Source organism: Elaeis guineensis, chromosome 3 (genome assembly GCF_000442705.2).
Source record: "Elaeis guineensis isolate ETL-2024a chromosome 3, EG11, whole genome shotgun sequence".
In the NCBI taxonomy this organism is placed as follows: Eukaryota; Viridiplantae; Streptophyta; class Magnoliopsida; order Arecales; family Arecaceae; genus Elaeis; species Elaeis guineensis.
In genome coordinates, this window is record NC_025995.2 from 94,983,894 (window position 1) to 95,000,379 (window position 16,486).

The 16,486-nt window shown below is 36.3% G+C and overlaps 2 protein-coding genes across 2 annotated transcripts; one reads left to right on the forward strand and one right to left on the reverse strand.

Moving 5' to 3' along the window:
- Positions 1-1,280: 1,280 nt before the first annotated feature.
- LOC105041741 (cyclic dof factor 1) lies at positions 1,281-4,145 on the reverse strand. The gene is made up of 2 exons (XM_010918757.4): positions 3,876-4,145; positions 1,281-2,912 (listed from the first exon to the last, which is right to left on the reverse strand). Exons 1-2 carry the CDS (start codon positions 3,993-3,995, stop codon positions 1,659-1,661), a joined length of 1,374 nt encoding a protein of 457 aa, XP_010917059.1. The 5' UTR covers positions 3,996-4,145; the 3' UTR covers positions 1,281-1,658.
- A 5,139-nt stretch (positions 4,146-9,284) lies between these two features.
- Positions 9,285-10,756, forward strand: LOC105041740 (uncharacterized). The gene is made up of 3 exons (XM_010918756.4): positions 9,285-9,645; positions 9,731-9,789; positions 10,316-10,756. The coding sequence occupies exons 1-3, from the start codon at positions 9,558-9,560 to the stop codon at positions 10,412-10,414; spliced, it is 246 nt and encodes an 81-aa protein (XP_010917058.1). The 5' UTR covers positions 9,285-9,557; the 3' UTR covers positions 10,415-10,756.
- Positions 10,757-16,486: the final 5,730 nt, after the last annotated feature.

The following is a 16,486-nucleotide window of genomic DNA, read 5'->3' on the forward strand; positions in this document are numbered from 1 at the left end:
GAGGTTGATCTAATTTTACTTGTCGATGCACTCTTTCTTTACCAAACTCATTTTCTTTAACTACAACTCAAATCTGAAGACTTTGTTGAGGTCAAAATGTGATAGCTTAGAAATCCTAGAGCAGTCAACTAGTTGATGGATGTCGTCAAAAGTTTAAAAAAATTTTGCGGAGGTGGGTTTTAGTAGATCCGAAAATGTCAAAGGGCGTTAAGAGATGGTCACTAAGGGTGCACAAATGGGAAATAAATCTTGCCAATAAATTTATAGATCCACCCGTTGACTAAGGAACCTTTCTACCTCCACTAAAATTTCTTTATACTGGTCGGTCTGGCAATTATATATTTGAAGATGAGTAAGTTAGATTTGTCTTTCAGCATCTTTTTTTTTTTAAAGAAAAAAAGTACATATAAAGCATCATTGTTTTAAATAATTAGTTTATGGAAGTAAATTGAATCAAATGCTCTTGGCAGCATATTTGTAGTAATACAAAGCCCCAAGAGAATCTGAAATTTGCATCAGGTTGATCAAAAGGATATTATTCAAAGGAGGAGAGGGCAAGAAACATGATTAGATTGGAACAACGAATGCAAGAGGATGCAAAACATACAGCTTTAAATTGACAAAGAGATGCTTTTCTCACCCAAAAGAGAGAGAGAGAGAGAGGGGTGGCAAAAGCTCCCTCCTAAAATGCAAGGCAATTGGAAATAGCATATCTGCAAGCATATTTTTCAATTCTGAGTATGGTGCTCCAAGTTCTGAATTCACTCTAAAGATGTAGACATGGCATTAGGGAATAGGTCCACCATATTTTTCCTCCTAAGAGTTAATTTTTTTCTCTTTGTTAGCCCAAAAAAGCGTCACTTTTTCCACATTGCTATCTTCCTATTCTTTCCACCATTTGCCTGCACCCACTTGGACTCTTGAAATGACCCCCCACCACCCCCCCCCCCAAAAAAAAAAAAAGTGATGCTTGGCCTTTTGTGGTGGAAATTCATCCCTATCCACAGAGGTGGGGCCTACAAGAAACTTTTCTCTTTTTTCCCAGCCCTGTGTTTGGCTTTTCTACAACTGTAGTGCCTTATTGCAGGCATCGCAGAAAGTGGTTGTTTCCGCCACCATAGTATCTTCCATATCGCAATACAAAGCAAACATGGCAGTATCCGACCTTTGTTCTCCTCTCTGAGTTGTTGGTCCTATTTTTATCTTCTATATTTCCAGCATCCAAAAACTCACTGATATTTGATCTAAGTAGGCCTAGGTAAGAGAATTCAAAACATGAATTTGTAAAAAAGAACATCCCCTTGGATCAAGTTGGCTAAGTTATTTATGTACAAGTGCATACATCACTCTCCTCAATCTACCTCTCTGCTACTCATCAGCTCTTTACATGGAGGGGGCAAAAAAAAAAAAAAAAAAAAAGACCAAACCATCATTTTTTTTTTTTGAGAAGAAAAAACAACCAACCAAATCATCATAGCTAGGTGAAGATGGAGAATTCTTATTGTTACATCTGAGAAAAGACCACAGATGATTCCGCGGCTCCGAGATGGCTCCATATCCATCAAAGGATACCAAAGTTCCTCCTCACCAGTCATCACAAATTTACAAAACTTCAGTACTGTCAACTTGTCTTGACAAAGTGAGAGCCTTTCACTCCTCTATGAGCTCTCTTGGAAGTGAAGAGATCGTGACAGAGCCGCAGGGTTGGCATGCAATAGTTGGGAGGTCTCGCTCGTATGATTTTTGATATCTATCTTTGGCTGGAAGGCCTTGAAGATGCCTCTGCCACTCACTGCATCAGCCTTGTCATTCTTGATACCAATCATAGCCCATATAGAGCTCTTTGCAGCTTCATCAGCGTCATCGATCCTCAATGTTTTAGGAACCCAGATGCACGTCTCCTGATTGGTCTGTTTGAAGCCATCTTCTTTTTCCACATTGCTGCCTTTCAGTATATGTCCATCCCTTGAATGCTTGCCCAAGGTTGGAGAATTGGGTCCTGATCCTGGGGAGCCACTGTTAGGAGGAGAAGAAGCTAGAGGTGAGAGCCATGGAATGCCCCAAGAGCCAGGGACAGCACAGCCCCAATAAGCTGTGGCAGGATAGACTGGAATAGCAAAGCTTGAAGTGCAGAAAGGAGTAGCTGGATTCCATTGATAGGGCCATGGAGTTCCATTGAAATATGGAATTGGAGCTGGAACTCCCTGCAAGCCAGTCTTGGCTGCCTCATGTTTAGAATTTGATGCCATCGCTGATGATCCACTGGAGTGCTCGTCTCCATTCTCCGCTCGACAAGACAATGGAACCATCTGTTCTTCCATCTGGTGATATCCATTTCTGGTGCAGTTCTTCATGTTTTTCTCAACAAGGTTCAGCACAGAGGCCATTGATTCACAGAGAGGCGTGTCGGAGCCAAAGCTAAGGACGGTGCCGTTGGAGTTTATAGGAGGATGGTGAATTGCTTCCATAGCGTCGGATCGAACTGTTTGGAGAGTGTCCATGGTTATGTGTCTGTAGTGGGAGATGGAGCTCTTATTCTTGCGGCGACCAGCTCCGACAGGGACATTCCTCATGGTGCCCCCGGCGGTCCAGTATCTCTGGCAGTTCTTACAGAAGTGTCTTGGCTGGTTGACGTTGTAGTTATTGAAGTAGCAGAATTTGGTGTCTAGACTATTGCAGCGAGGGCAAGGAAGGATCTTGTCAGGCTTCTTTGGTGCTTTCTCTTGGGAATTACTTGTCCCATTTGATTGTTCTTTAGATTTCGAATCCTTGATGTTGGTATCCTCTTGATTGCCAAAAGAAAGTTTATCAGTCTCACCTGCTATGGATGTTGGAGAATCACTCTTTTCTTCTGAATCTGGGGATTCAATGTCTTGGTCCTTGGTTTCTGGAGTAGTTTCTTCTTTGTGATCCTGAAATTTCCAAGCTTATTGTTAGATATGCTCATAAATTCTATATATTCTTTCAGAAACTTTCAATAGTACATGCCCAGTTTCAAGTTAAAAGCAAGGATCACTTTCAAATAAAACAAATCTATACACCAAAATGTATCAAAATGGTTATTAAATCCATATTGAGGAGATAATGGGGAAGTATATGTATGCAGTCCAACTGCTTCCAATATTTATAATGATTAGTCTCGTGGCAAGTGGTGGAAGAAGTAACAACACATAGCAATTTTAAAGATGATCCTTTGTTCAGTGACACAAAGATATAGTTTGAAGCAATTAATGGCTGAAACCAATAGAAACCACGGTAACATACTTCTGAACATTCTCTTCTACCCATAAAAACCACGAATTGGGGAGCAAAAAAATTAATAAGGTCGAAAAATTGAGTAACATAAAACAAATTATGTTCCATTGAACTGGAAATATAATATCTTCATGAAGTAAATTCCATCCTTGACATTTTAACATTCTTTTTTTCTCCTTTTTTTTTTTTTTTGGAGCTAAAGTTTTCTCTGCGGAACTATCTAGAAAAGCAAATAACTTTTCCAAAATTCAGTATTACTCCAAACTTAACCCTCAGTTCCAAAAACCAAAAATTTCATGAAATTTGATAACGGCGTCAGGGATAATCACCCAAAACATGTCATAAAAAATAAATTCCATAAAAGCAAGTAAAACTCAACCTCTTTCCCCAAAACAGAGCACTACCTCAAATTCCACACACACCAAAATCCATCCGAACTCCACAAACCCCAAAAAGCTATCCACATAACCCCTTCAGCACCATATAACTCTGAATAATTCTAAATCACTAATCAAAAGAACTCCAGACAAATCCCAAAAAAAGAACAAAGAAAAATCAACCTTTTTTTTTTTTTTTTGTCATGGTAAGTAGACTATTCATTCCAAACCAGTAAGTAATACCTTCTCCTCTTTCCCACTGCTCTCCTCGCTGCCACCGGAGACGGGCGGCGACTCTCCGGTTGACTGGAGAGGGATCGTCTTCCCGAAGAGCTTGATCGCAAGGTCTCTGATCTCTGCCATCCCCTCCTCTCTCTCTATCTATCTATTACTATCTCAGCTCTAATTCTCTGTTTCTTTTTTTGGTGTTCTCTCTGTTTTCCTCTGCGGATTTGGGTGTGGGTAGGGCTTGGCTACTTCCCTGTCTCGGGGGTTTAACGGGGAGGGGGGAGAGGGGGAGGGCCACATCAGCTGGGGAAAGGGATTCTGAGCCACAAGTTCCTTTGTGGCCTTGGGAGGCCGTTATTTGATTCTATTTGCCTTTTCTTACCTCACCCAGTCCTACATGAACGTGAGAAAGAGACTCCATTGTTGACTTGCAGGAAGTCGGCATCGGATTGGTGTCATCACTTTGCTGGAGACTGCGTTTGGAGTGCGTTGTGGGTGATTTAATCATGTCTCTTTTACCTCTTGGCTATAAGGAAGTGAAGGAAAGCAAGTCTTTTCCTTGGTTCCGAATCATCACCCAGTAAGCAGCAACTTCTCCAAAACGTTGCTCTTCCTCCCTCTCTCTCTCTCTCTCCCCCTCTCCACCCCTCCTCCTTTTTTTTATTTTTTAATTTTTTACTAAACTTTTTCTTAAATATAACATTGTTCTGACATGCTTAGTGCCTTTTCTTCTTTATGACATTGAACACATATTTTATTAAATTTCGTGATAAGAACTATAATTTGATTTGCATGACTGACTCTGGAAGGTGGAAAAATTTTTTCTTTGTTCAAAAATTATATATATAGTTGGTATATATCAAGTTTATATATATAGACTAAATAATATTGATGGTTAAGCACTAAAATTTTTATATTTCTATCTAATTATTAAGTGAAGTGATCTAATTTTAAATTTAAATAATATTATTTTTATAAATGATAAATTTTATTTTGAAAGATTACTTGCTTGAAATATTTTTTTTTTGTTACTCTATCATGCAGCATACAACAAAAAAATTAAATCAAGAAGAGCAAAAAAAAAGTTGCAAAGTTGTAAAATAATTTTTTTAAATGAGATAGTTATTCCAAATATAGTTGTTTGTCATATCATCAGATAATCAATTGCTATAGTGTATGCATTCAAGCATTCCATTATCCATAAAAAATAATAGGATCCAAATTTAACCAAAGATAAGTTATGAATAAATTTTTTTTTTTTTTACTTGATAGTAATACTCATTTTATTATTATTGGCACTATCAAAACCAACTCCTCCTTCTACATTTGCATAGTTACGTTTTGTGGTCTACAATTAGACTAGAATTGTATATCAAGAATTTTTTTGACCTTTTATCTTGGGTTAGTTATCGAGAATAAAACTATAACCAATTATCTACTGACACGTTTGAATTTGTTTTAGAAGACTGTATGGAGTCAAGGATCTTTAATAATGTCAACAAGAAGCTAGAAATATGTAAGTTTTCTTTACATGATTTGAAATGTATATATCCAATGCATTAGCTGACAAAATTAGATTCTCATAATACAATTCTTTTTGCATCTTCCACGTAATTTTCTTTACAACCGAGGATATGTCTGCTCTATTTTACTCCCTGCGCAAGAGATGCCTTTCCATAGCACTTGTTTATCCAACCCACGGCTGGATTCTCGGTGGGCCCATCACTCACAAATCAGTCATCCCCACCGTCCACTACTATTATATATCAACCATAGCGGAACGTGGACACATGTCCAACGTTAGAAGCCTTCGGGAAGAGAAATTATTACATGGGCCAGATCCAGCGGATCAGGCTAAATGCCGAGGCACATGTACGGTGGATAACCGGACGAATCTTCGCCTCGAATTTTTATCTCGAATAGTTTAAATAAAGTGGGGGTAATGCGGCGACTGACTATTGGACGGGTCCATTTGATCCGCTCCATCTAATAATTTTTCAGAGAAGATGTTGAGGATGAGTGACACGTGTGCCTTATTTTAAGTTGGTGCTCAAATATCTTTGCCGATAAATAAATTGGTTTAAAGTGAAGGCTACCACGTCTCATTCCCGGGCCTCTCCTCGGTGACATGGAGACAAAAATTTTAGGACGTGAAACGGATAACGCTCGCCACGTGTCACCCAAGAATGGCGTTGGCACCGTCCCCGTAAGTCCTTTTTTATTTTTATGAAGATTCCTGTCAGTCCTCATGTGATTTGGCTTTGGCATTTCCATGCCAAATTCCAGAGGATAAGGTTCCGGCATTAAATTACGATGGTCTTGTAATTTTAATCACCGTAATTTGGCATAGCTAAGCTAATGAGTGGATTTGATGATTCCTTGGACAAGATAATATAGCAAGTTTGATATCACTAATCATCTATGAAGATAGGTTTTATTGCCTTCATCCCTTGTGGTTTATAATGACTAATAAAGTAATTGATCTATGGCATTGAATCTAGGGTATGTTAGAGAGACTTGCATCATTAAAATTATCTTGGATGCATATCCCAATTATTCTTTATTCTATAACTAACATTTTTGGGTAAAAATTAGTCAACGCTGTAACTAGAAGCATAGCAAGAAGTTTAATAAAAAATTTAAAAAAAAAAATCAAAACTTGTTAACATGGCTAGCATCTTACTCTTAAGAGCTTGTCCTTCAACAGTCCAGGATTTAAAAAAAAAAAAAAAAAAGTTATTTGTTAAGCTAGTGGAATATTCTAGGAAGAAAAAAAAGGTGGGCAAGGAGTGTTGTTATTGAAAGTGCAACAGATTTTTTCTTTTATGAAAACTAATTTATCAAATGTAGTTTAGAAGAAAAGACCTATCCAAAGTAAATTATCTAAATCCAATTTATCTGAGAATACACCCCTATATTTCTATGTACTTTTTGCTAGATATTTTAGTTACCAAAGCATTTATAATCACGCTAGCTTCCTGAGTCCTAAAAACTGTATAAAAAGAGAAGAAAACTTACTTTTTAAAAATACTTCTTTAAACTCATTATGAGACTACAATATGTGATCCAAATGAGATCACTATGGTGATCTAATATCACCGATGATATAAATCTTGTAGTGATTAGATTATTAATAATTTAAAATTACCGCATTCAGTAAACCACGGTCTAGTGATTAAAGATTCTTAAGTATCCATAAGTAACTTGTTTAATATTCTATGAAAATCTAAGATCACTGATTATATAATATCAAAACTATCCATAATATATTTCATAAAATATATTTATTAATTATATATAATATATGATAAAGAAAATATTACTATATTTATTAATATATTAATAATTAATAAATTTTATAATAAAAATATATTTATTAGTCTTATAAAAATATATTCATTAATCCTATAAAAATATATTAATTATTATTATAGAATTAATATTAATATTAATATTTATAATATATTATTTATTAATATGTATATTTATTTTGATTAGAAAAATAAGGTAAATAGAAGTAATATATTAAATATTTTTATTATATAAATATAAAGTATAATAAGATATTTTTACTCAAATATAAAATTATTATTAAATCATAATATGATAATAATATGATTACTATTATATTATAATATAATATATATCATAAATATAATATATAATATCAAATATAATATAATATTGTATACATAATGTTGATATAATATATTAACAATATATTTATATGTCAATTTTTTTACTAGACTGAAGGATATTTTTATCTTCATATTTCAGCCTAAGATTGCTACATTGGGTTGATTTTGAATTTTCAACATCGAGGATGGATATCCCATCATTGATTTGGGAGTAATTTAAGGAGTAGAGGTGATTTAAAATCAATGCTATGTGAGATCACCATGATATAATCAAATATGATGATCTCATCATCTCCACTCACATCACCCTTAATATCAGGTGAATCACGCTATATCAAACATCCTCTAGAAATATAAGATCTATCCATTTAATTATCATATATCATTGGACCTCCATAGCAATGTTGGAAATTATTCTAATTTTTTGATCTCTATTTTAATTCCAAGAAAGTGAAAGGGGAAAAAATAGATCAATCAAGAGGGAAAGGAATAAATAAGTTAAGAATTTTTTTGTTTAACATGATAGAGAAAACATAGAAAAAGTAATGAAGAAAGTGGTTAATTAATTATAAGGTGTCCTTATCAACGCACCTTTAGTTGTTGTCTATCATAATCAATTCATATATGGAGAGGAAAAAGATTAGATGGCCTTGATTAATGCTTAGCATTAATCTAAAAATTCCGTTCATTGGATTGAAATGTCAAACTATAACCTATCCCCTTGCTAGCTATGGAACACAGCCTACCCCATTCAAGAAGGAATGGTGCAGCTTTTTTATACGAGTAAGGTTAGACCCTATTAAGGGTTGTCCCTAACATTCAGCAAGGTCACGTTCCAAATACTATAGAAGAATTGAATGTTTAAGGGTAATGGCTGAGGCGCCACCTATTTTATTTCGGAAATAAGGGAAGAATTACATGTGCCGTACAAGAAATAGCTCGAAGATTCAAATGCAGAACCTCCTCTTAACAATGGATTGCAACCATTGGACCATAGCCTTGTTTGCGTAATAGCAGTGGGTTTGATCCCATATTGCGTAACGTAAGATTATCACTTTTTGATGACCATTATAGGAATGAATTTGATATTGCAAAGTTTCATATATCTTAAATCAAACAAGCATGAGATTGATCATGACTCCACACCAACCCAATTTGCCACTCATCCCTAACTAGAAAGTCAAAGTCTAACCATAAATTTCCCTCTAGCAATTAATCAAAGATTGCCACACACTTGATTGAGACTGAATAGCTCACATCCTCTCTATAAACAAGGCTGATTTTGCATCAAGACCTTAGCTCCCATAGAGGGTTGTCTTTAATACTTAGCAGGGGCCTCATGCAATAGTATTTGTTTCACTCACAACACCCAACTCTATATTCTATTTTTTTCTCAAAAAAACAATGGAAAAAAAAAAAGACTCTAAATATTACTCAATTTGAAGGCAGCTTATCATCTTTGGAAATTGAGGGGAAACTAGAAGCCCACTGCATTCCCTCATGGCTTCATACTTTTCATGCTTCTCTTTGCAACATCCAACCAAACCTACAGACTTGAACCAATTGGTGGAAACTTCACAATGACTGAAACGCCAAAAATTCATCACCACTTTTATGTCAGATTCCACTTTCAGGATGGTACACTCCCTTCTTCCTATATCTTGCATCTCTTCCCACTTTCTTAGGAATATTTAATTTATCCCCAATTGCATCTCTCCACCAACCAACCAATCTAAAGATATGATGTGTCGAGATAATCTCCTAGAGTTACCATGCATAACTTACACCACCATAGGTGCCCCTCTCTAAGGTAGCCAGGGGTGGTATTGTTATTCTAGGGTATGTTAAAGTGGAAAGGAGGCTCGTTTCTTGTGGAGCACTACAAAAGTAGAGTGTTAGGTAACTAGTTGCTGAGAAAGGGTACTTCCTAAGCTTTTCACCCATGGTAAGGTGACCCAGATGACAAGGGGGAGCCCATCATATGGGTCTGCATAAAAGGAGACAGATCCCATGTTCCTTCTGAAGGCATAGCAACACCTGCATAAAGAGCTCGGTAGAAATGGAAAAACTATCATCATTTCATGGACTAGTGATTGTATTGGCCTTCTCTCATCTAATTGATTTCTCTCATGCAGTCCCTTCAACAAGTATGTCATCTGTTTGCCTGATCTTTCTCATAGGAAAACCACCTTCATGTTCTTCTTTATATTTTATCAGCTTCCATTGCTGCAGGAGCTCAAAGAATGATGCAGGAAACTGGAAACCATGGGGCAGTTACTGAAACCGCTCAGGTAATGCAACTCAATCAAAAATTTAATTTCTATACAATTTTATTTGAAAAGATTTCAACAGATAACTAGTAGATTACTTCTATTGCTCTTAATTTCATAAAACTCATTTGTCATGCACTGTCTATTCTTGCTTGGATGTAGATTCCCTGTTCATCAAAATTCTGAGATATCTGAAACTTTTCAATTGTCTTGTATCTTCTGCAAGAAGAAAGGTCACTATCTAGGGACCACAGAATTCTTTCAATCTCTAGATGAATTACAGTGTTATTCCTAGCACTAGAATAGTATATACTCATTAAAATTGATAAATACAGGGGGAACTATTCTTTTTTTAAGATTTTTTTTTTTTTTGGTTGGGGCGGGGGGGGGGGGGGTATCATAATTTCCATTTGAATTATTTGAAACTTCAGGACTTCCACTCATGATGATTTTTCCCTTTTTGTCTGATATCTACAAATTTGTCTCCTCTTCTCTCAGAAGAGTTCTGCAAATTAGATTCTAAGCGATCTAAGCCATTATATTTCAGGAATATGTCAGGAATGAAAGGATGGATTTGGATATCAATGACTATCCAGGATCAAGTGCTAATGATCGCCATACTCCGAGGCCCCCAGAAAGGAGCTGACTTGGAGCTGATTGCAAAAACTGATCTTTTTTCTCCTCTATCACCATAGATGTTGTTCTTTATAGATATCTTAACATTGAACAGTTCACTGATGAACATGCTACTTTAAGTCATGGACTAAGAATCTAAGTTCGTATTACTCAATTAGTTTAATGGAGCCCAACGACAGAGTGAATCAAGTTCTTGTTAGGACGCCCACCTAGTTTAATATAGGACAAGGAAAGAGCAAATAAAGTTGTCAGCAACAGCAAAGGCCCTTTGGATCCTTGTAATTGGATTGCTCCATGTTGTATAATAATGGTGAACTTTGTGTTTACAGAGAGATAAATTTTCATTCTTCAATTTGAATGTTCTATAAATTTTGGGACCATACTAAATTTGACCGGATTAAAGAACTTAATGTGGTCTGTAGAATTTTTCAAGGTTTTTTTACTTTAAAGAAATGCTGGTTTTCTTTGGTCATGGCTGCAATTTTAGGAAACAATTGAGATTAGCAAACAAGAGAGATAATTAGCACACATGGTAAACAGCAAATGTTTCGCGGAAAGATAGAAGTTGCTGGAAATCACATTGGGAATGAAGGGAAGCCATAAAATTTCAGACTGCTTCAAAATCATTGACTACATGGTCTTGAATCTTGAAGAAGCAAAATATGATTCTGTGGATATTGGTGATTGGATATTTTGTCAGAATATTCTCAGATTGCTTAGATGTATGAAATTGTTTTTCGATCAATAAGTTAAATGATTTCTCCTACCTAGCCTCATGGCTTATGATGATCCGTTTCATAAATTTTATAGCAACCTAATATCTAAACATCTAAAATTTTAAAACTTTTGAATGTTAGTAAAAATAAGAGCTACGTCTCATCTTTCTCCCATCTATGCCCCCTCCCTGTACGTGATATTCCCAATACCGCTGTTTATTAAAAAAAAGGCAGCCACATGCCCCTCGGGCTTTGGGGAAATTTTTAAATCAAAACTATGAGCTTAAATTTGATTCCACATTACAGCATTGATTTTCTTGATGATGGAAAGGGCTGACAGTTAGTTTTAATTATACGATGCAGTGTTTGGGTTTTGCTACGTTGCATCAAAATCATTTTTGTTTTTTTATTATTAGTTTTTTTTAACTATTCGATGTAAAATGGATGGCACCGATTTATCTATAAATAACTAGTTTTAATAGATCATATATGTAGCTGATGCAGTAAATACTTTGAATTGCATAGACAATTTCGTATAAAAATAGGTGGCAAGTTAAAAGAATAATTTCGATTCTTCAAACTCCCATCTCTCTTCCTACACCCCCCTACAACCTCTCTCCTCCTTCCCTGCCTCCACCCCCGCCACAAGGCCCCCCTCTAATACTGCTGTTAGATTTTCCGCAGCCATCATCCCATCTCTCGATTCCACCATCTGATCTTCCATGACCATCATTCTTGCTATTGCTACCGCCATCGAATCCTCAATGGCCATCATCCCCACCGAGGCCGACCTCGCTTGTCAGGCCAAGAAGCGGATGGAGAGTGTCTTGTGGCAGTTCGTGCCGCCATTGGAGCGGCAAGCTTGAGCCGACCTCATGGCCACAGCTCCCCCTTGGCTCCATGACTTTTGGATGATCTTCGCTACCATCATTGGTGCAGTCATCACCATCATCTTCGAGATCCAGCCCCCAAGGCTCCCTCTAACTCAGCAACCCTCGCTCCATTACTCCCACCCCCAACTCCTTCCCCCATCACTCCCACCCCCAATCCCATTGCCCCAACCCCACAGATCACCACCCCTCTTGCCATCCACTCCCCCCCCCCCCAATCCCAACCTTGATGTCCCTGCCTCCAAGCCTCTCGGTTCCTCCAACGGTGGTGGCAGCTTTGCCTCTATTTTTTGGATCAAATCTCTCACCGCCATTGATTCTTTATCAAATGTTCATTGGACGGTTAGAAAAAAATAATAAAAAATAATATCTTAATATCTTTATTTGTTGATTTAATTTTTTTATAAAATATTTTAAATATTTTTTATAAAATATTATAAAAAAGTGTAGTTAATCCGTTATGTTTATGTTAGTTATTTATATCAGGTACATATGTCTATACATGAAGATTATGCGGATTTGCTCCTTATAAAATTTTTATGTGGGTGCCCATATATCTCATTATATAAAATTTTATGCAGCTTACTGTTGCATAGAATTTTTATCCACCTGCTTGCTCATGTTGGCATATTGATTTCTATATAGTTGTCCAACCGTACAAGAATTTTTATTAGCGGCCTAGCTATTGTCTGCATCATATATATATATATATATATATATATATATATATATATATATATATATATATATATATATATATATATATATGAGATAGATTAGGCTCTGCACGATCGGATTCCAGCTTCCATCCGATCGGATCTCCCTTCGTTGGATTGATGCGTATCTCAAAACTTTTTTTATAAACTAACGGATGAGTTCAGAGGGCATTAGCTGAGCTGGTGTGTTAAAAAAAAAAATAGTATTCAATGGGATGTGACGCGATGTAAGGCCAGCGCATGCGACCGTCATCATCTCCTCTACTGTCATCTTCCGGTAACCCCCCCACCCGCCTCTTCTCTTCTTCTCTCTCTCCCCCCCACCCATGGCTGCTGTCTTCCGGTAATCCCCCTCCACCCACACCTCCTCTTTTCTTCTCCCTCCCGTGGTCGCCATCTCATTCCTCTCATATCAAGTTTCCTACCCCGTGGCCGCCATCTTCTCTCCTCCCAAATCTCTCATCGACCATTAGTGAATATTTTATATGAATTACATTCAAAAATTTATATTCTCATTGTTTCTCATTGTTTGTGTTTATATTGATAGGATAAACACAAACTGTAAATAACTCTGGATAGGATAAACACAACCATGGGTAGGATAAACATCAAGTACTATAGAATAATAAATATAAATTTTAAAAAATAAATACAAACTCTGAATAATAAGTACAAATTTTACTGGAATAAACACAAATCCTACAGAATAAATATAAACTATAGAATGATAAACACAAACTACCCAGAATAAACACAAATTCGGGATCAAAAAGTTGAGTGATCCAAAGATCCATGCTGGATAAACGACAAAGGGATAGGATAAACACTAAGTCCATGCAAACCATCCCAGAATAAACATAAACTCTAAATAACAAATACAAACGAGTTTAGGATAAACATAAATTTTTTTATAATAAACATAAATCTTGAATAATAAAGACAAACTACGTATAATAAATAGAAACTTTTTGAACCACGAGTTTGTGTTTATCCTGAGAAATTTTTGTTTATCAGTATAGAGTCTGCATTTTTTAGTGCCTACACTTCTGCTCCCATAAATTCACTACATGTTTGGATGTCTTTGAAAAGAAAAGCATTTGTGACTTAATAGGAGCGGTTAAGAAATGCCTCGTGACTTAATAGGGAGTGGTCAAGGGACATTCCGTGACTTAATAAGGGTGGGATGCTGCTCTTTTTACAGGCTTCTTTCCCTCCATCCATCATGGGATGATGGGGAGGAGCAATATCTTCGTGGGCAGTGGCGCTCAGCTTCTCGATCGAGGCCATCGCTCGTCATTTGAGAGGTGGAGCCATCTTGCAAGCTTCGTATTGGCTTGGGAGGTCTACGAAAATATATTTTAATATTGGAGAATCTGAATCTTCCTCAAAGCGCATCAGACTCATATAATTGGTATTGATGGCATATGATATTACATGAATTATAAAGAAAACTTAGATGTCCCTACATTTCGCTTCTTCTGATACATTATGATTAAGCTTTTATTTTTTTTTATCTTCTTTTCACCAGATTTTCAGTAAGATTTAATGATTTATTTTTCTTGCATTTTCATCTGAACATGTGGGACTTGACACCAAACACAGACCTTCTAGCAAAACTTCCAACAGAGATTTGAAACTGCTCTTGCCGACTTGATCGTGAGTCACTTGTGCTTAAAAATTTCTTGATCGCTGGATTTTGAAGACTGCAATATCAATATATCAGCACGGGATATGGTGAATGTTGGAAGAAGCTTTCTACTGTCATCTATTTTGTTTGTTGTTTTTATTCTATATGGTGCTTGGTACGCCATCGTTATAATACTTTGCTCATTCAAAAATTTTAAATTATTTTTAATTTGATGATATATACACTCAAACTATATAATATTTGTGTGAAACTTTAAATTATTTTTAATTTGATGATATATATATTCAAACTATATAATATTTTATTTCTTTTAATTCATTTGTTGATAATGTTTATGTTTTAAAATGGAATGAAATAAAAGACTGACGAATCATTCAGGCATTGTTAAAAAAAAATTAAGCCGAAAGAATTGAATGAGATGGAGAAACTTGGAAGGAAGAAGCATGAAGGCGTCTACATAGAGCATGTAGGTGCCTTCATTTCAGATTCCTTCGACAATCTCTCTGATTTTAGATTTAAATTTTGTTAATTTATTAACCCCTATTCCGTGAATGAAGGAAGAAGAAGAGGATGCGGATCCTCTATTTCGTGAAAAAAAATCTTTGAAAAGGTATCTTCATGCATGATTGTAGGCGCCTACATCTTAATTGTAAGCGCCTACAATCAAGATGTAGGTGCCTACAATCATGCATGAAGGTGCCTTTCTGAAGGTTTTTTCTCTGACCCACATCTTCTTCTTTCTTCTTCTTCATTCATGGAACATGGTTAATAAATCAACAATATTTAAACCTAAAATCGAAGAAAAAAATCTTTAGAAAGGTGCTTTTCATGCATGATTGTAGGTGCCTACAATCATGTATGAAGGCGCCTACACTTCCTGAAGATTTTTTTCTTTGATTTTAGGTTTAAATTTTATTGATTTATTAATCTCTGTTCCATAAATGAAAAAAGATAAAGAAAAGGATGTGGTTCGAAGAAGAAAAATCTTTGATTGTAGACATCTACATCTTGATTGTAGGCGCCTATAATCAAGATGTAGGCGCCTATAATCAAGATGTAGGCACCTACAATTATGTATGAAGGTGCCTAAAGGTTTTGTTCTGATGTAGGCAGATTGTAGGTGCCTACAATCAAGATGTAGGCACCTACAGTTATGTATGAAGGTGCCTAAAAGTTTTGTTCTGATGAAGGTACCTACAATCAAGATGTAGGCATCAAGATGTAGGTTTTGTTCTCTGACCCATGTCCTCTTCTTCCTCCTTTTTTATTCATTCACAAAATAGGGATTAATAAATTAACAAAATTTAAACTTAAAATCAGAGGAAAAAAAATATGTGCTTAATGCATGATTGTAGGCACCTACAATCATGCATGAAGGCACATTCCTGAAGATTTTTTTCTCCAACCCGCATCCTCTTCTTCTTCCTTTTTCATTCACCAGGATTAATAAATCAATAAAAGAATTTGAAACGAAGGCACCTACATGGAGCATATAGGCGCCTATATGCTCCATGTAGGCGTCTGGAGCATATAGGTGCCTACATGAAGTATATAGGTGCCTACATACTCCATGTAGGTGTCTACATGCTCCATGTAGGTGCCTTCATTTCAGATTTCTTCGATAATTTTTTCGATTTTATGTCTAAATTTTGTTGATTTATTAACCTATGTTCCATGAATGAATGAGGAAAAAAAGGATGCGGATTTTCTATTTCGTGGAGAAAAAAAATCATCAGGAAGATGCCTTCATGAAGGCGGATAAATGTTATATTTTTCATGTGAAAGAAGGATAACTTTTCTTTACACGAATCCAATCCACTTTAAGTCGCCTATGCACAACTCTAAAAATTGTCCAAAATCCATCATAGTGAAGAGATAACAATAGATGATAGCAATTTGCAGGCAAAAAAGCTCCTTCATAATAGCAGACCACTCCGAGCTGTCTTCCGATAACCCACCCCCCCCACCCACGCCTCCTCTCTTCTTCTCTCTCCTCTACCCATGACCGCTGTCTTTCGATAACCCCCCCATCCGCGCCTCCTCTCTTCTTTTCTCTCCCCTGCGGTCGCTGTCTCATCTCCTCCTAAGCCGAGTTTTCCACCCAACGGCTGC